Raw genomic sequence first — 15,434 nt, forward strand, 5'->3', positions numbered from 1 at the left:
ATCATTTATATATATTTATTCATAACAGTAAAACAATCAAATACTTTGAAATACTAAAAAAAAAAAAAAAGAGTAACTGAGGTGATTGAGCTTTCTGAAAATACGAAAGTAGTGGATCATGATATTCAGTTAAAAGCATCAGAAAATTACGCTTATTCTGTCCCAGATACAGGAAAGAAAGACTGTCTTGGACAAAAAGTTTTTGGCTCTGAAATTAGCTCTCAGGATTTTTTTCTACCAAGGCACATTATTGGGAGCAAACGAAAGAAGAACTAAGATGTCTTCAGGATGAGATTAGCACTGCATTGTTAAAGAAGATTGTTCGAAGTCCAAGCTCCACGATGCAGAAACTCAAAGGAAGGAAACGGAAAGAGTGCTGTTGGTGATCAATAACTTGGACGAAGCATCCGAACTGCTGAAGTCCGAGGAGGAGCGAATTAAGTTCTCAGCTGAGATGAAAAAGTTAAAGACGCAGCACCTGGCTGTGGTACAAAATGAAAGTGTAAGCTTACTGAGGAAAGCTGAAACAATTGATACTAGGATCAAGAGCTTTGAAACTGTTTCACATAGTGAATTGGTCTCGCTGCAGGAGGCAGAAGTTGTGTTGCAACAGGTGGTGGAAGAGAAGATCAGAGTCACTGAGACGAGAGAGGATGGGAGGTCTGAGCTAACTAGAAAAGCTGTTACTCGAACTGCCGGAGTGTGTCTTGCGATCGGACTTAAAAGAACAAGAGATTCGGATATGTGATGAAGCAATGCAACAGGAATCAAGAAGCTCGGAGGAGATGAGAGCTGAAAGTGATGGCAACAGAGAAGTTAAATCAGTTGCTGGTCACTGAAATGAAGTTTGCTCAGGGTATGTTTCTAAGAAGCTAGAACCGGAAGCTAAGCCATGCCCAGATGTTTCTGGAGGAAGTGTGTCTTGCGATCGGACTTAAAAGAACAAGAGATTTGGATATGTGATGAAGCAATGCAACAGGAATCAAGAAACTCGGAGGGAGATGAGAGCTGAAAGTAATGGCAACAGAGAAGTTAAATCAGTTGCTGGTCACTGAAAATGAAGTTTGCTCAGGGTATGTTTCTAAGAAGCTAGAACCGGAAGCTAAGCCATGCCCAGATGTTTCTGGAGGAAGTGTGTCTTGCGATCGGACTTAAAAGAACAAGAGATTTGGATATGTGATGAAGCAATGCAACAGGAATCAAGAAGCTCGGAGGAGATGAGAGCTGAAAGTGATGGCAACAGAGAAGTTAAATCAGTTGCTGGTCACTGAAAATGAAGTTTGCTCAGGGTATGTTTCTAAGAAGCTAGAACCGGAAGCTAAGCCATGCCCAGATGTTTCTGGAGGAAGTGTGTCTTGCGATCGGACTTAAAAGAACAAGAGATTTGGATATGTGATGAAGCAATGCAACAGGAATCAAGAAGCTCGGAGGAGATGAGAGCTGAAAGTGATGGCAACAGAGAAGTTAAATCAGTTGCTGGTCACTGAAAATGAAGTTTGCTCAGGGTATGTTTCTAAGAAGCTAGAACCGGAAGCTAAGCCATGCCCAGATGTTTCTGGAGGAAGTGTGTCTTGCGATCGGACTTAAAAGAACAAGAGATTTGGATATGTGATGAAGCAATGCAACAGGAATCAAGAAGCTCGGAGGAGATGAGAGCTGAAAGTGATGGCAACAGAGAAGTTAAATCAGTTGCTGGTCACTGAAAATGAAGTTTGCTCAGGGTATGTTTCTAAGAAGCTAGAACCGGAAGCTAAGCCATGCCCAGATGTTTCTGGAGGAAGTGTGTCTTGCGATCGGACTTAAAAGAACAAGAGATTTGGATATGTGATGAAGCAATGCAACAGGAATCAAGAAGCTCGGAGGAGATGAGAGCTGAAAGTGATGGCAACAGAGAAGTTAAATCAGTTGCTGGTCACTGAAAATGAAGTTTGCTCAGGGTATGTTTCTAAGAAGCTAGAACCGGAAGCTAAGCCATGCCCAGATGTTTCTGGAGGAAGTGTGTCTTGCGATCGGACTTAAAAGAACAAGAGATTTGGATATGTGATGAAGCAATGCAACAGGAATCAAGAAGCTCGGAGGAGATGAGAGCTGAAAGTGATGGCAACAGAGAAGTTAAATCAGTTGCTGGTCACTGAAAATGAAGTTTGCTCAGGGTATGTTTCTAAGAAGCTAGAACCGGAAGCTAAGCCATGCCCAGATGTTTCTGGAGGAAGTGTGTCTTGCGATCGGACTTAAAAGAACAAGAGATTTGGATATGTGATGAAGCAATGCAACAGGAATCAAGAAGCTCGGAGGAGATGAGAGCTGAAAGTGATGGCAACAGAGAAGTTAAATCAGTTGCTGGTCACTGAAAATGAAGTTTGCTCAGGGTATGTTTCTAAGAAGCTAGAACCGGAAGCTAAGCCATGCCCAGATGTTTCTGGAGGAAGTGTGTCTTGTGATCGGACTTAAAAGAACAAGAGATTCGGATATGTGATGAAGCAATGCAACAGGAATCAAGAAACTCGGAGGAGATGAGAGCTGAAAGTGATGGCAACAGAGAAGTTAAATCAGTTGCTGGTCACTGAAAATGAAGTTTGCTCAGGGTATGTTTCTAAGAAGCTAGAACCGGAAGCTAAGCCATGCCCAGATGTTTCTGGAGGAAGTCATCACCACTTGCTAGCATTGTTGCATTGTCTGATTGATACAAAGTTCAGCAAAAGGAGATTAGGCAGCTCATTCATCTTTTTGCCACAATGTTGGCTTTCTAATCCACCTTTCTTGTGTTTCTTTTGTCTTGTACAGACTGTGACTTTCTTTAATGAACAGTTGTATGGTGTTTAATCTTTAATGAACAATCAACCATGATAATTGACTCTTGGAGATACAGATGTTTTGACATCTCTTGTTTCTGTGCAAAGCTACAGTTGGATGTTTTGCATGTTCCATTTACGGTACACAACCAAAGTACATTTAAGTGATTATTTTAAGAAATAAATAAATGCTTTTAATTGAACATAATATAGAATTTATATTGCATATTAAGAAGGCTGAATTCCTTCAAAATTTTATTCTCTATTTATATTTTCTTACATAGAGTTCCACTCTCCCTCCTCTTTTTCCTCTAATTCAAATTGGTTTAAATTAATGTTATATATGCAATAAAATAAATTCTTAACTTATATATTTTGAATTAATAAAAAAATAAAATAATCATATAGAAAGAACATAAATTTAATGAAACATTAAATTGAAGTTAAGATGTATATTTTATGTTACATAATTATAATATTTCATTAATTTTATTTTTTTTATTGAATTAAAATATATAATTAAGTATTAGGATGTATGATATTCATTTAATTCGATTTGGAAGAAAAATACTCTCAACTTTTTTAGAGTATTTTCGTCCTTTTCAAAGCAAAAAAATAAAAATCAACACCGAAAAGTAAATTGGATGTTAAGTGAAAAAACCTAAAATAAATCTCTTTTCTAAGGTATTCACCATAGTATTAAGAATCAAATCAAATAATATCTTCCGTAAACTATTACTATAATAAATACATTTGATTTTATAAGGTGCATTTGAATATATATATATATATATATATATATATATATATATATATATAGACTCAAGTTGACAATATCTGGAAATACATGTTATTTTGCAATCCCATCAAATCTTAATAGTCTTATATACTTACAACTCAATTTAGTTTTATTTTTGCTATTAATAAATAAATATTCTATCTGTTTATTTGTACGTGTTTCCCGGATTCCTACGCGGCAGGCGCGCCTCTGCTACCCCACGTCTGCCTGTGTCGCCGTCGCGGATTGTTTGCGCCATATGAGACAGGAGGCACGGTTTTTCCTCTCAGAACGATAGGTGGAGCCCGCCCTGAGTCGTTTGCTCTGTTGTGTGTGAGTGTTGTGTGTCCCCTGACCCGGAAGGAACAGGAAAAAGCAAACTTCTCTTCTACGAATGCTTTTGTGTATCTCTCATCATCTATTTTCTAGGGTTTTGAAAGATTTTGAAGTCTGCTCCCTCCACTCCGCCCCGCTCCCAATTCGATACCCCATACTCCAACCTTTTCGCTCGGAGTAGTGCTTGCTCTCGTCTTCTCCCCGTCGGCGGTTGCCATCCTCTTCGGCCAGCGGCGGAGGGTGCCCCCCTGACGAACACCGGGCAGCGACGGGATCGGCGTTGCCGCGGGCGGTGATCGTGTTTTCCTCTGGAGGCTATCTCGGTCTCCATGGACCCCCAGAGCCACCCGCCACCCCCTGGCGAACCTTCCGCGGCCGCAGCCGGAACTTGCGCTTGTGACTGCCGTTGCTGCGGTCGTGCCTCCCTCGACTCCGACGCTTGGGTCCCCTCACTGAAGCGGAGGATGGACGAGATGGAGGCGGCGACGCCCTCCGTCTCGCCTGCTGCCGTGGATGACGGCGTTGTCAGGGTGGAGATCGCGGACGAGGCGGCGGCCGTCTGCGGCCACCTGCAGTCGATCCAGGAGCTGCGTACGGAGCTGGAGGAGGAGAGGAGCGCGGCGGCGTCAGCCGCGTCGGAGGCCATGTCGATGATCCTCCGGCTCCAGCGCGAGAAGGCCGAGGTCCAGATGGAGGCGCGCCAGTTCAAGGGCTTCGCCGAGGAGAAGATGGCGCACGACCGGCAGGAGATCGCCGCCCTCGAGGACCTCCTCCTGAAGTATGACGAGACCATTCTCTCCCTCTCCTACGAGGTCGAAACCTACCGCCACCGCCTCTTCAGCTCCGGCATTGGTGTTTCCGATGCCCCTGCATCCGAGCCAGAGTCTCCAGATGAGGCCACCACTGCCGACGCCCAATTCGACTTCTCATGCGGCGACTACCCTCCATTAAGATCCACCTTGTCCGCCGACGATGCTACTATCGACACGTACAAGTACCCATTCGGGGAGACCCCCCGTGAGCACCTCAATAAGCTCGAAGCACGCATCTCCCAGCTCGAACGGATGCCAAGCTGTGGCCAAATGAGTAACGTGGTAGACAAAATGGTTGCCATGGGGCATTCGCCTCACCGGCCGATTCATATTAAGAGACTCTCTGTTGACAGCTATGGTTCAAGCCTGGAGTTCAATAAGGGGGAGGAGTTCCCAATTACCATGGACCTTTCTTCTGATTGTGGTGTACAGGATGACATGAGCGACAGGGTATATACAATAGACACAATGCACAAGGCGGCTGAAGACTATGTCAGCCTGGCAAGGGTGGTTCATAACGAGAAGGATACGAATGGTAGTGACGAGGAAGCAGAGATAAGAAACCTTCGCTTGAGGCTTGAGGCTCTCGAGGCAGATAGGGAGTCCATGAGAAAGACCTTAATCTCTATTGCTACTGATAAGACTCAAGTGGTCATGCTGAACGACATTGCTCAGCATCTCCACGATGATGTGTCTTCTGAGAAGATTGTCAAGAAACAGCCTTTTCTCAAAAGGTTCTCACTCATGTTAATCATTAAGGTAAACCACGTTAACTTTTAGTGCTTATTGCGATTGATCTAAAGTGCAACTATGAAATCTTCCATTGTTTTATCAGAAAAATATGATTATGCCTTTGTTTTATGAAAAGCATGTTTATGCCATTATTAGATATTCGAAATACTATAGTTTTGGGATGTCAAGTTTAAAGCAACAGCACGAGCCTTGCTTAATACAGGGCATTTGATTAGCGTGAAGAGACTTCAGAAGAGATAAATGGAAATGTGACATAGGAGATAAAATGATGCGAAAATGGAAACACTGGAAACATTAGAAGTATATATGTTTTTTCAATTCCTTTCTTGGATTTAAATTGCACTACAGTTAGATTTGTTTACTTTACTGTAAAATTGAAGCTACTGATGCTTTAATTTGGTCAGCCAAGTTTGACACACTCATATCATCAGGATCGTAAACTCTGGTATTCATGATAAGTTTTTGTAGTAATTGCGGGGTACAAGGGCACATTTTCTGATTAGGTTATACTCTGCAACAATAGTTGCCCATGGTATTGCAAACCATGAGTTCAACATGTTCTATGTGTCATTTTGCTTCTACTGAAATTATCTTTAACATTTGTTGAAGAGTCTGAAAACACATATTTCAGTTAGATATGTGGAAGACTACTACCCTGGGACATCAAATGGAGATCTAAAATGAATAGTTTGCAGTACACTTGGCTTGAAAAAGGCTATGAAGTTTGATATATGATAGAGCAACTAGCATTTGCTTAGTCAGTTGTATCGCTATGATTCTATTGCAACTCTTTGCTTATTTGCTGCCCTTCCTGATTTTGTGCCGTCGTGCAGGCTGCGGTATCATTTGTGTTTCAGAGAAAGAGATCATCTCGAATCAGGCAAGTGTTCATGTTTTTGCTTAAATTTCTGGATTATGATGATGTCAAGGATACTGAAGAATGAAAGATGCTAACTGTTGTTTGAATATTATCAGGTATAGTTTTGGGCTATCAGCAAATAATGCTGGCTTGCTGCTGCTTTTGGACAGGGCTGCTCGAATGAGGCATCAGAGATTTCTTACGAAAACCCAAGGAGAGCTTCCAACTTTTCATACACAGCCCAAGTCATCATCTCAGCATGTAAATTCTTAAGAGAATCCGAGTGACATTATCACATTTTCCGATGGCATTCTTTCCTGGTTTAATATGATAATGTTGGTAAGAAATATTAATTTTCTTTTATGTTAATTATTTGTATTCATAGCTTAGGCATGGAAAGACTTTACCTGCATATAAAATTGTGGTAATTTAGTATCTGGAGACATTTAACTGTCGTGCATCTACTTTTTTTTTTTTTGAGTGGATCCCATTTTGATGGAGGTGATCTATTATTATACTTGTTACATGATAAATATTGACTGCTAGAATTCTGCGGCACACGATATAATTTATTACAATTGTTTGATTGACTACTGCCACATTGTTTCCCTTTATGAGATCCTAATGTGCACGTTGTTGGTAGTTCAAATTGTATTATCTCGGTTCACTTTGCATGATTAAGATTGATTTATATAACTTGATTGATTTATTATTGTTAACTTTAACTTTAAGTCTCATGGAGTATTACTGTTAACTTCATATTAAATATTTTAAATTAATAGTTGAAATTGTCTTTTTACCTATCATTTTGTGATGTTATGAATTTTATCAATGCAACTGACAATGTTATAACAAATGTTAGATTTCTATGAAAACATATTAGCTTTTAAACAGTGATACATGCATAGATGGGAGTCAAGATTAAAGAAGATATCCATCATCCACAATCAAGTAAACAGAAAACACTTAGCAATTAATGATATTTTTTCATTTTCTTTAAAAGAACAAGGACAAATGTCTCTTTCCTGTATAGTTTACATGGAAGACACTTGAACCTTCTTATTAGGTGACAATGTCATTCAAAATATATTGCTTATCCATATCCTTGGGACTCTAATTTAACATCCTCGTACAATTTAAAACCAGATATTCTGAGTTTATTAACAGACCATTAAGCTCCCAAATAGTATCTTCATTGCAAAGAGGATCAACCATAGGATCAATTTTTTCCATAGTAGACTTGTGCTGGTTACAAAATTGCTTCCCTCGGTGTGTATATATAATGCAGCAGCATCCAGCATTTACGATCTCATACATACAACATTGATTGAGCTCAAGATTCGTGGTGTTCAAAGAAGTTGGTATCAGTCCTTTGTTGAGATATGATACTTGAGTTCCAATGTTTCATCAACTTTACCTTCCGCTGAAAGATGGGTGAATAAAGAATTACATGCCTCAAGATCAGGTTCCCAACCCTCATCTTTTATCTTTTGTGTCCAATCTAATGCTGTTGTCGCATTCCTCGACAAACAATGCCGGCGGAGAATCATATTACAAGTTTCCTGATTAAGTTGTATTTGCTTGTCATGAAGCTCCAACTATAGCTTGTCAACCATTTCCATTCTGCCAATCAGACACAATCCATCTATCAATCCATTGTATATCTTTATCTCAGGCAAAAACGCCTTTTTTAACATGAAATCCTTTAATTTAAATGCTTCCATGCGTAGGCGCTGCATCAGATTATCGTAATGACTGATATTTGGATGATGCCCTCTTGGAACCATTTTTATGAAGATCTTCAAAGCTTTTAACCACCAACCATATTCACAAAGAGACTCCACAAGTTGTGAGCTATACATGAACTTCCTATCCGACCAACCCACCCTCATGTGATTGAACAGAGAATTTGCGCAAGCAGGCCTCTCTTGCTTGCACAACTCTTTGATCAAGAGATTTATAGTATAGCTCTCTGGCTTTACCTTGATGATATCAAGCATATGATTGAACAGATAGCAGACCATTTTCATGTCTCCTTTCTCGCAGGAACCTTTGATCAAGATATTAAAAGTGTCCAAATCAGGTACACAGTCTTCCACTTTCATCCTAGAGAAAAGGCCTCCCTTGTTTTCATCATAACATTGAAGGTTTCGGTATCCAAAGCATCAACTCTTCTATCAAGTATTTGATGGAACAACAGCCTACCGGATTCCTCTTCTCTTGATCGAACCAACTTCTCCAGAAGGATGCTACAAGAAGTTACTGAAGGATTAAATCCGCGATCAATCAACTCATTCAACAAAGACAGACCTTTATCGGATCTCCCAACACGAGCCCACTGGTGCAGAACATAATCATAATCTGCCGGTGTGACATCAAAGCGGAGATGTATCATTTTACGAAGCAAAGAGTCGGCGATTGAAGCATGCAAAAGGGATACAGTCTGTCGTCAAAACCACAAGAGTAGCCGAGTAGGTCAGGTCAGACTGTCATGCTCGAAACCTTGAAGGTTGTCTAACCATGCAAAACACTCGAAGGCTATGTCAGGTTTCTTGATGCCCTTGAGGACTTTGAACAGCAACCGAGGGGGTGATTCCAGAGGCAGAAGCAGCACAGAGCTCGTTAAGCAACACATCCCACTTATCTGTCTTCTCGAGAACAGCCGCTACACTCCGTACCAATTCATTCGTAGATATTGATTTATCGTCTGCCTTGAGTTGCCTTTTCTGCCTTCCCGAGTAGTTTAAGAATCCACTTGCTTTTGAATCCATGAGCTTGACAACCAAAAACATGCACTTGACAATGCAATGTGAATCTGTGGCACCACAAAACTCTCTTGGAGAGCTCTGCTTTGGATTCTTTAAAGATGGAGATGGTTGAAGGTACCCCGATTTCTCTGAATTGATATTTTGGAACAGAAAACTCGGCTCTAAACAAGGAAAAAGCTGTAGAACCAAATTGGGTTTGTCCATATAGAAGAAAGGGACTGCAATGACATCTGAATTGGAAGATGAGCATTGCCAAATATGCTTCTCAGAATTCCACCTTTTGCAGTATAAAAGGCTTACCTTGTTGCGCTAGGGATCGTGATTCTTCAGAGCCCTCTTCCGAATGCCCTTCTCCGCTCAATCTGTTCCGTGTGTACCGAGCTCGTCATCATCAACGTTAAACGTGCCGTTGATTCTGTGATTGGAGTCACGTCGGCCGCGGTCGAATAGTTGCGGCGTTCTCATCGACCTACATCAAAAGATCCGACGAAATCAAATCTGAGGCGATGGCCGTTCAGAGTGGCGTGTAGGCGGTGGTGGACGAGGTCGCTCGCGGCGCAGCACAAGCGCCGCTACCACCTTCTGTCCGGGAATAGCCTGCAGGTGGTGGAGGAGAAGATTGCAATCGCCGCTGCTTCCTTATCGAGGGCTGATTTGTAGAAGAGGCGGGGAGGCGGAGACTCCGAGGAATTGGGCTCTTTGATTCTTTGTCCATTAAACGGGTCGAGTCGGGTCGGGTCGAATTGATCTGGTTCGTTGTCCATTAGTGGGCCCATTTGATCCGCATGATATCTAATTTGGGCCGACTTCAACGGAGGCCCCTCTAAAATCCAATAGTTAAATATTATCCAATTAATAAGATGATTTCAATATATCGACAAAAATTTTGCAACAGCAATCATTCACGGCCACTATGGAGGATTCCCGAGGTGGCCGAGGTGGGGCCCGCCCTTGTCGTGGGCCAGAACGACGTGACGGCTACGGTGACGGGCGAGTGACAGATCTGCGGGATCATCGCGACGCTTCTTCGGAGCTCCACCAAGTCGAGATCCGACCCGTCTGATCCCTCGAGAAGATCGGATTTAGATCCGCCGATGGCCGCCACCCACATCACCGTCAGCATCCGACCCGGGACTGCCGCTGAAGTCAACATCTTGACTGCCGACACTCGTCCCACCAATATATCTCATCTTTTCGAACCAATAATTCTTCGAATCGAGCTAATTTGTCTACAAATATCAGTTTATGTCTTTGACCATCAGAGATGAAATTGACTTCGACTAGGATTGTGTCCTTTTACAGCCACTTCGTCAGATGCTCATTCATTTCATATGATCAAATTCTTTCGGTAGGTTGCAGAAAATATCTGATGACGACGATGATGATCAAACTCTGCTCGGGTACGGACTTGATCGGATGCCACCCGACCCGTTTCGGCCGTAGCACCCATTGATTCGTTCTCATGTAAGGCTGTAATAATTCTACCTCGCGATTCACGTGAATATAACAATGAGCTCCCGCAGCTGTAGCCTTCCGGAAATGAAAAGGTACACGTCGACAGCCTCATACGTGGGTCCCTATTGGCTGTCGTGCGAACGAAGACGCAGGATCGGTGGCCCGCCCGCTGTCGGGACTGCTGTCGCGGATACTGACGGCGTATGTCACGACCTCGCTCGTGTAGCTATTCATCCGAACAGGTAACTTTGGTTATTAATGTATTATCCTCTAATGTAAGCCGAAAGCAATTCGTATAGAAAGAAAGCATTAATTGATCAACCTGTTCATACGCACATAAAATAAAGCTACACGCGTTTCGCGTGTTCTATTCTTGAAGGGGACATCTCACCCGGAAGAATTGTAGAATTAACCCTTTTGATCCAGAAAACATCTCCCCGTCGTGGAGAATGACTTCGTGCCCCGACTTAAGTCACGGGTTGTGATTTCGTTCGAATCAGGAAGTGCACGTAAGGACTATTTCTGTTGCGATTCGTGCGGGTTGGCGACCGAGTTGATCGAGAGGCCGACGAATCCATCAGTCTCTCTCTATATAGCCTCATACTTGCCACCATCTCAGTGCCTTCTACTGAGCTTACCACAATGGCGACCGGCATGGTGGAGAAGAAGGTGGACGACGACAAGGCTGCGCCATCCATCATCTGCAGTTTGCCCATCAAGGAGATCCCTGGGAGCTGCAACCACTCCCTCGTCTCCCGCATAAAGACCCGCCTCGAATTCTACTACAAACAGCGGGAGGAGGAGTTCTTCCGGTCCCGCATCGCAGCCCATGGCTCCACCGTCTTCCGCCTCAACATGCCGCCGGGGCCGTTCATGGCCGCAAACTCGAGGGTCGTTGCGCTCCTGGACGCCAAGAGCTTCCGGGTGCTGTTGGACGTGTCCAAGGTGGACAAGAAGAACGTGCTCACCGGCACCTTCGTGCCCCCGGTCGCCCTCACCGGCGGACACCGGATGTGCGCCTACCTCGACCCCTCCGAGCCCGACCACGCTCGGGTGAAGCAGCTGGTCTTCAACCTCGTCGCCGCCCGCAAGAACTTCTTCATCCCGGTCTTCCGTTCCAACTTCGCTGTCCTCTTCGAGGCGATGGACGCCCAGGTGGCCTCCGCCTCCGGCAAGTCCGATTTCAACAAGCTTAGCGACGCGGCCGTGTTCGACTACTTCTGCGAGGCCTGCTTCGGCGTCCGGCCCTCCGCCACCGCCCTTGGCGCCACGGGACCCACCAAGGCCACCAAGTGGCTCTTTCCGCAGATCGCCCCGCTTATGACGCTGGGCCTCCCCACACTGCTGGAGGAGCTCTTCCTCCACACCTTCCCGCTGCCCTCCTGTCTCTTCTCCTCCGACTACAAGGCCCTCTATCGGTACTTCGAGTCCGCCGCATCGTCCACGCTCGACGACGCCGAGAAGCTCGGCCTCAATCGCAAGGAGGCCTGCCACCACATCCTCTTCGTCGCCATCTTCAACGCCTTCGGCGGCTTCAAGGCGGCGCTCCCGGGGATCTTCGGTTTGGTGGCGGAAGCCGGCCCTAGCCTCCACTCCCAGCTCGCCGAGGAGATCCGATCCGCCGTGGCAGCGGAGGGCGGAGAGGTGACGCTGGCGGCAGTGGAGCGGATGGAGCTGACGCGCTCGGTGGTGTACGAGGGGCTGCGCCTGGACCCGCCGGTGAAGTACCAGTACGGCAAGGCCAAGGCGGACCTGATCATCGAGAGCCACGACGCGGCGTACCAGGTGAAGAAGGGGGAGATGCTCCTCGGCTACCAGCCCTGCGCCACGAAGGACCCCAAGGTGTTCGGCCCTAACGCCGACGAGTTCGTCGCGGACCGCTTCCTGGGGAACGCCGGGCGCAAGCTGCTCGAGTACGTGGTGTGGTCCAACGGGCCGGAGACGGAGGAGCCGACGGTGGGCAACAAGCAGTGCGCCGGGAAGCACCTGGTGGTGCTCGTGGGCCGGCTGCTCCTGGTGGAGTTCTTCCTGCGGTACGACACCTTCACAGCCGACGTCGGAACGGTGCTGCTCGGAAAACAGGTCAACGTCACCTCCCTATCGAAACCCACCGTGCAGTCCTAAGTTCCTCCTCCGTCTCTCTACCCTATCACCGCTTCACCGAAATAAGTTCCAATAAATTAATGTGCTTGGTTTTTTTTTGTTTGTATATTTGTCGTTTGTTGATTGGTCTTTATTTTGTATCTTTCCAATATATATTTTATATGCAAATATCCAAAGCCACGCACTTTGGTTGGATTTATATTGTAATACGAATAAAGCGGACATGATCTCACATCCAATCAGAATAAAACACGTATCCTTCAGCATGAGATGGACGGGTGATATCTCGGGAGCTCATGTCATGTTCCAACGAATAGGGATTGGAGTGTTCGTAAGTGTCATGCACGAGCGTACGATACATCCATTTGTCCTCGTATCTCAAGTCATGGTCTGAGGCGAGACAACGCAGTCCCGTGAGCTGGTCCCTCGGAATGTGGCAGCCACTTGCGTCGATCACATGCTTCGCTGCTGCACCCATCACATCCATTAAAGTCAGGGATTTTTATCTAATGAAAACAAAAAATACTGTCTTTTTATAATTGGATATAATTACATTATTAATTCAGATTAGAACCCACAAAAATGATTCAGATCCAGTCAAAACGTTCTTTAGAGATAGAGGCGTATTCCACAAAAAAAACCCTTCAAATAATTTAATTTGGATGATTAATGAATGAGTCGAGACATTGATTGATATTATCATAGATCATCTGGCTCTCATTAATTATGGAATGATATGATAATGAAATAATAACTTGCTTTAACGTCGCATAAGTCATTGAATTGTATTATCCTCACAAAATAATGATTTGATTAATGTGTCGATCAAACGGATGTGATTGAATTGTATCAAATATAAAAAATCAAATAATAATAAATCCTATCCATACATCATAACATAAAATTATATTTCATTCAAAATATATAATTAAAATAAAAAATTTATATAATTATTATAATGATGATTTATCTTATCAGTTTATATTATATCCATGTGTATATATATCTAGTCGTACCAAATATATCGACGCAGAGCATATTGATGTATTATCGATTTTCTATCGGACTAACATGTATTATCTGAATCGATCCATTAATAAAATAACATGAGGGTAAAATAATATCTTAGACTTTCTAAACATATTTTACAATCTTAGCGTAAAAGTACAGTGTAAATTGATCTTTTATATATGTATGTGTTGTTTCCGATGCTCTCTTTTTCTATGGAAAAATTATAAACTGTTAATGCCAGCGGTAGGTGAGATCTGTCATGATTTAGATTAATAAGATAATTTGGCTGTCAATATCTTGATGGATCGCATGGGCCGTACGTGTCTCTCAATTATTATACCTACTATTCCAAATGGACCCCTTTCCACCTGTGGCCGAGTCCCGTGTAGACCACCAAAATAATTGAAGTGATGAGGTCACGCACGCATTCCCAAGAGAGGAGATGGTGAATCAGGAAGAGAACCACATTTAGCTACAGTCTTTTGTTGACGGAATGAATGACGACCTTAACCTGAAGTTACAATCTTTTGTTAGCTTAGAATTAAATATCACTACAAAACGTTGACCAAATCGTTGGCAATTCAAGACTAATAATTGGAGATGTCCTTAATTCACATTTGTTCGTGGAACATCCAATCGAAAAGGGAAGCGTCCCACTGCTGTCGGAACAAAATCGTCAACGGAGTCTATCGAAAATAGCTTTCCACATCAAATTTGCGCAGTCACCTGAATTTTTGCACTGAAACTTACACCGAATGTCTTGTTTTTAGTATTTGTCCGATCTTGTTTTTCATTATCCTATCCTTTTTATCAGCAACTTGATGTTGATTTGATTTCGTCGAAAAAAATATATTATAACGAAATAATTTTTTTCTTCTTTCTGTATCAAAGATAGGTTCGTCATCAAAATATCAACTTGATATCAAAATCACGTATCAATCAAATCAAAGCAGTATAAACAGTAGGATAATAAATCAATCATAAAGTGAAACTAAATTTTAATATGAAAAACTCAATACGAAAAAAATCACAATATAGTAATCAATTTCAAACTTCCACTAAGAAACTATAATAATAACAGATTTATAATAAATCTTCTATAAAATAACAAGAGGATCATAATAACATCAATATCATATATCTTGATTCAAAAACAATATAGATCCAAAAAAGAATTTTAGGTCTTACAAAATAAGTATAGCAGGAAAATACTTTGGTAAACTGCATATCAGCACCATTAAGATGGTAGAGCCTATTGTAAAAATTTTTCACATATAATTTTGATCAAAACTGACAATATTTAACCTCTAATTATTAAGAAAAAAATTTTAAAATTCTAATTATATCTCATTGCATATCATCATCGTTCGCTGCACACACTCGTTCACTGCCTTCGTGTCTTTTTTTTTATTTTAATTATTAATTTGAGCTCAAAGATTCAATTGTCCGATGCACGCCCACAAGCTGGACCCAATAATTTTGATGTCTTGATCTCCGAGATAGAAATATTCACTGCATCAATCTACATATATCTATAGCACCTAAATCCGAGAGGATATAAATGACTCTCTAATGATCTTCCCACACGGCAAAACCAATTTGGTCACCTCAAGCGTGACTTCTAACTCCCTTATCGTGGAATGTAATTATTGTGTTTGTGTAAATGCCAATCTCACGGTTATCAATCTCCATCGCCACAACCAAGAATTCTTCTTCTTCTTCTTCTTGCTCTTCTCCACTAAAAGCCATGGATTTGTACGGCCTACA

General features: G+C 42.8%; 2 protein-coding genes and 1 long non-coding RNA gene across 3 annotated transcripts; 2 read left to right on the forward strand and 1 right to left on the reverse strand.

Moving 5' to 3' along the window:
* Positions 1-3,983: 3,983 nt before the first annotated feature.
* LOC135673373 (myosin-binding protein 7-like) lies at positions 3,984-9,033 on the forward strand. Its single transcript, XM_065182287.1, has 4 exons — positions 3,984-5,477; positions 6,305-6,351; positions 6,447-6,669; positions 8,377-9,033. The coding sequence occupies exons 1-3, from the start codon at positions 4,236-4,238 to the stop codon at positions 6,601-6,603; spliced, it is 1,446 nt and encodes a 481-aa protein (XP_065038359.1). The 5' UTR covers positions 3,984-4,235; the 3' UTR covers positions 6,604-6,669; positions 8,377-9,033.
* On the reverse strand, positions 7,297-10,040 carry LOC135673374 (uncharacterized). The gene is made up of 2 exons (XR_010513320.1): positions 9,399-10,040; positions 7,297-9,275 (listed from the first exon to the last, which is right to left on the reverse strand). It is a non-coding gene; the product is annotated as an uncharacterized LOC135673374 (long non-coding RNA).
* A 1,058-nt stretch (positions 10,041-11,098) lies between these two features.
* LOC103984292 (allene oxide synthase 2) lies at positions 11,099-12,855 on the forward strand. The gene has a single exon (XM_009401768.3). The coding sequence runs from the start codon at positions 11,196-11,198 to the stop codon at positions 12,675-12,677; it is 1,482 nt and encodes a 493-aa protein (XP_009400043.2). The 5' UTR covers positions 11,099-11,195; the 3' UTR covers positions 12,678-12,855.
* Positions 12,856-15,434: the final 2,579 nt, after the last annotated feature.

Source organism: Musa acuminata, chromosome BXJ1-5 (assembly GCF_036884655.1).
Source record: "Musa acuminata AAA Group cultivar baxijiao chromosome BXJ1-5, Cavendish_Baxijiao_AAA, whole genome shotgun sequence".
Classification (NCBI taxonomy): domain Eukaryota; kingdom Viridiplantae; phylum Streptophyta; class Magnoliopsida; order Zingiberales; family Musaceae; genus Musa; species Musa acuminata.

What these genes read in the sequence shown, in the direction of transcription:
- LOC135673373 (XM_065182287.1), top strand. Translation starts at nt 4,236, where the DNA reads ATGGACCCCCAGAGCCACCCGCCACCCCCTGGCGAACCTTCCGCGGCC. An exon ending in CACTCATGTTAATCATTAAG is followed by an intron (nt 5,478 to 6,304) that starts GTAAACCACGTT and finishes GCCGTCGTGCAG; the next exon opens with GCTGCGGTATCATTTGTGTT. An exon ending in AAGAGATCATCTCGAATCAG is followed by an intron (nt 6,352 to 6,446) that starts GCAAGTGTTCAT and finishes GAATATTATCAG; the next exon opens with GTATAGTTTTGGGCTATCAG.
- LOC103984292 (XM_009401768.3), top strand. Translation starts at nt 11,196, where the DNA reads ATGGCGACCGGCATGGTGGAGAAGAAGGTGGACGACGACAAGGCTGCG.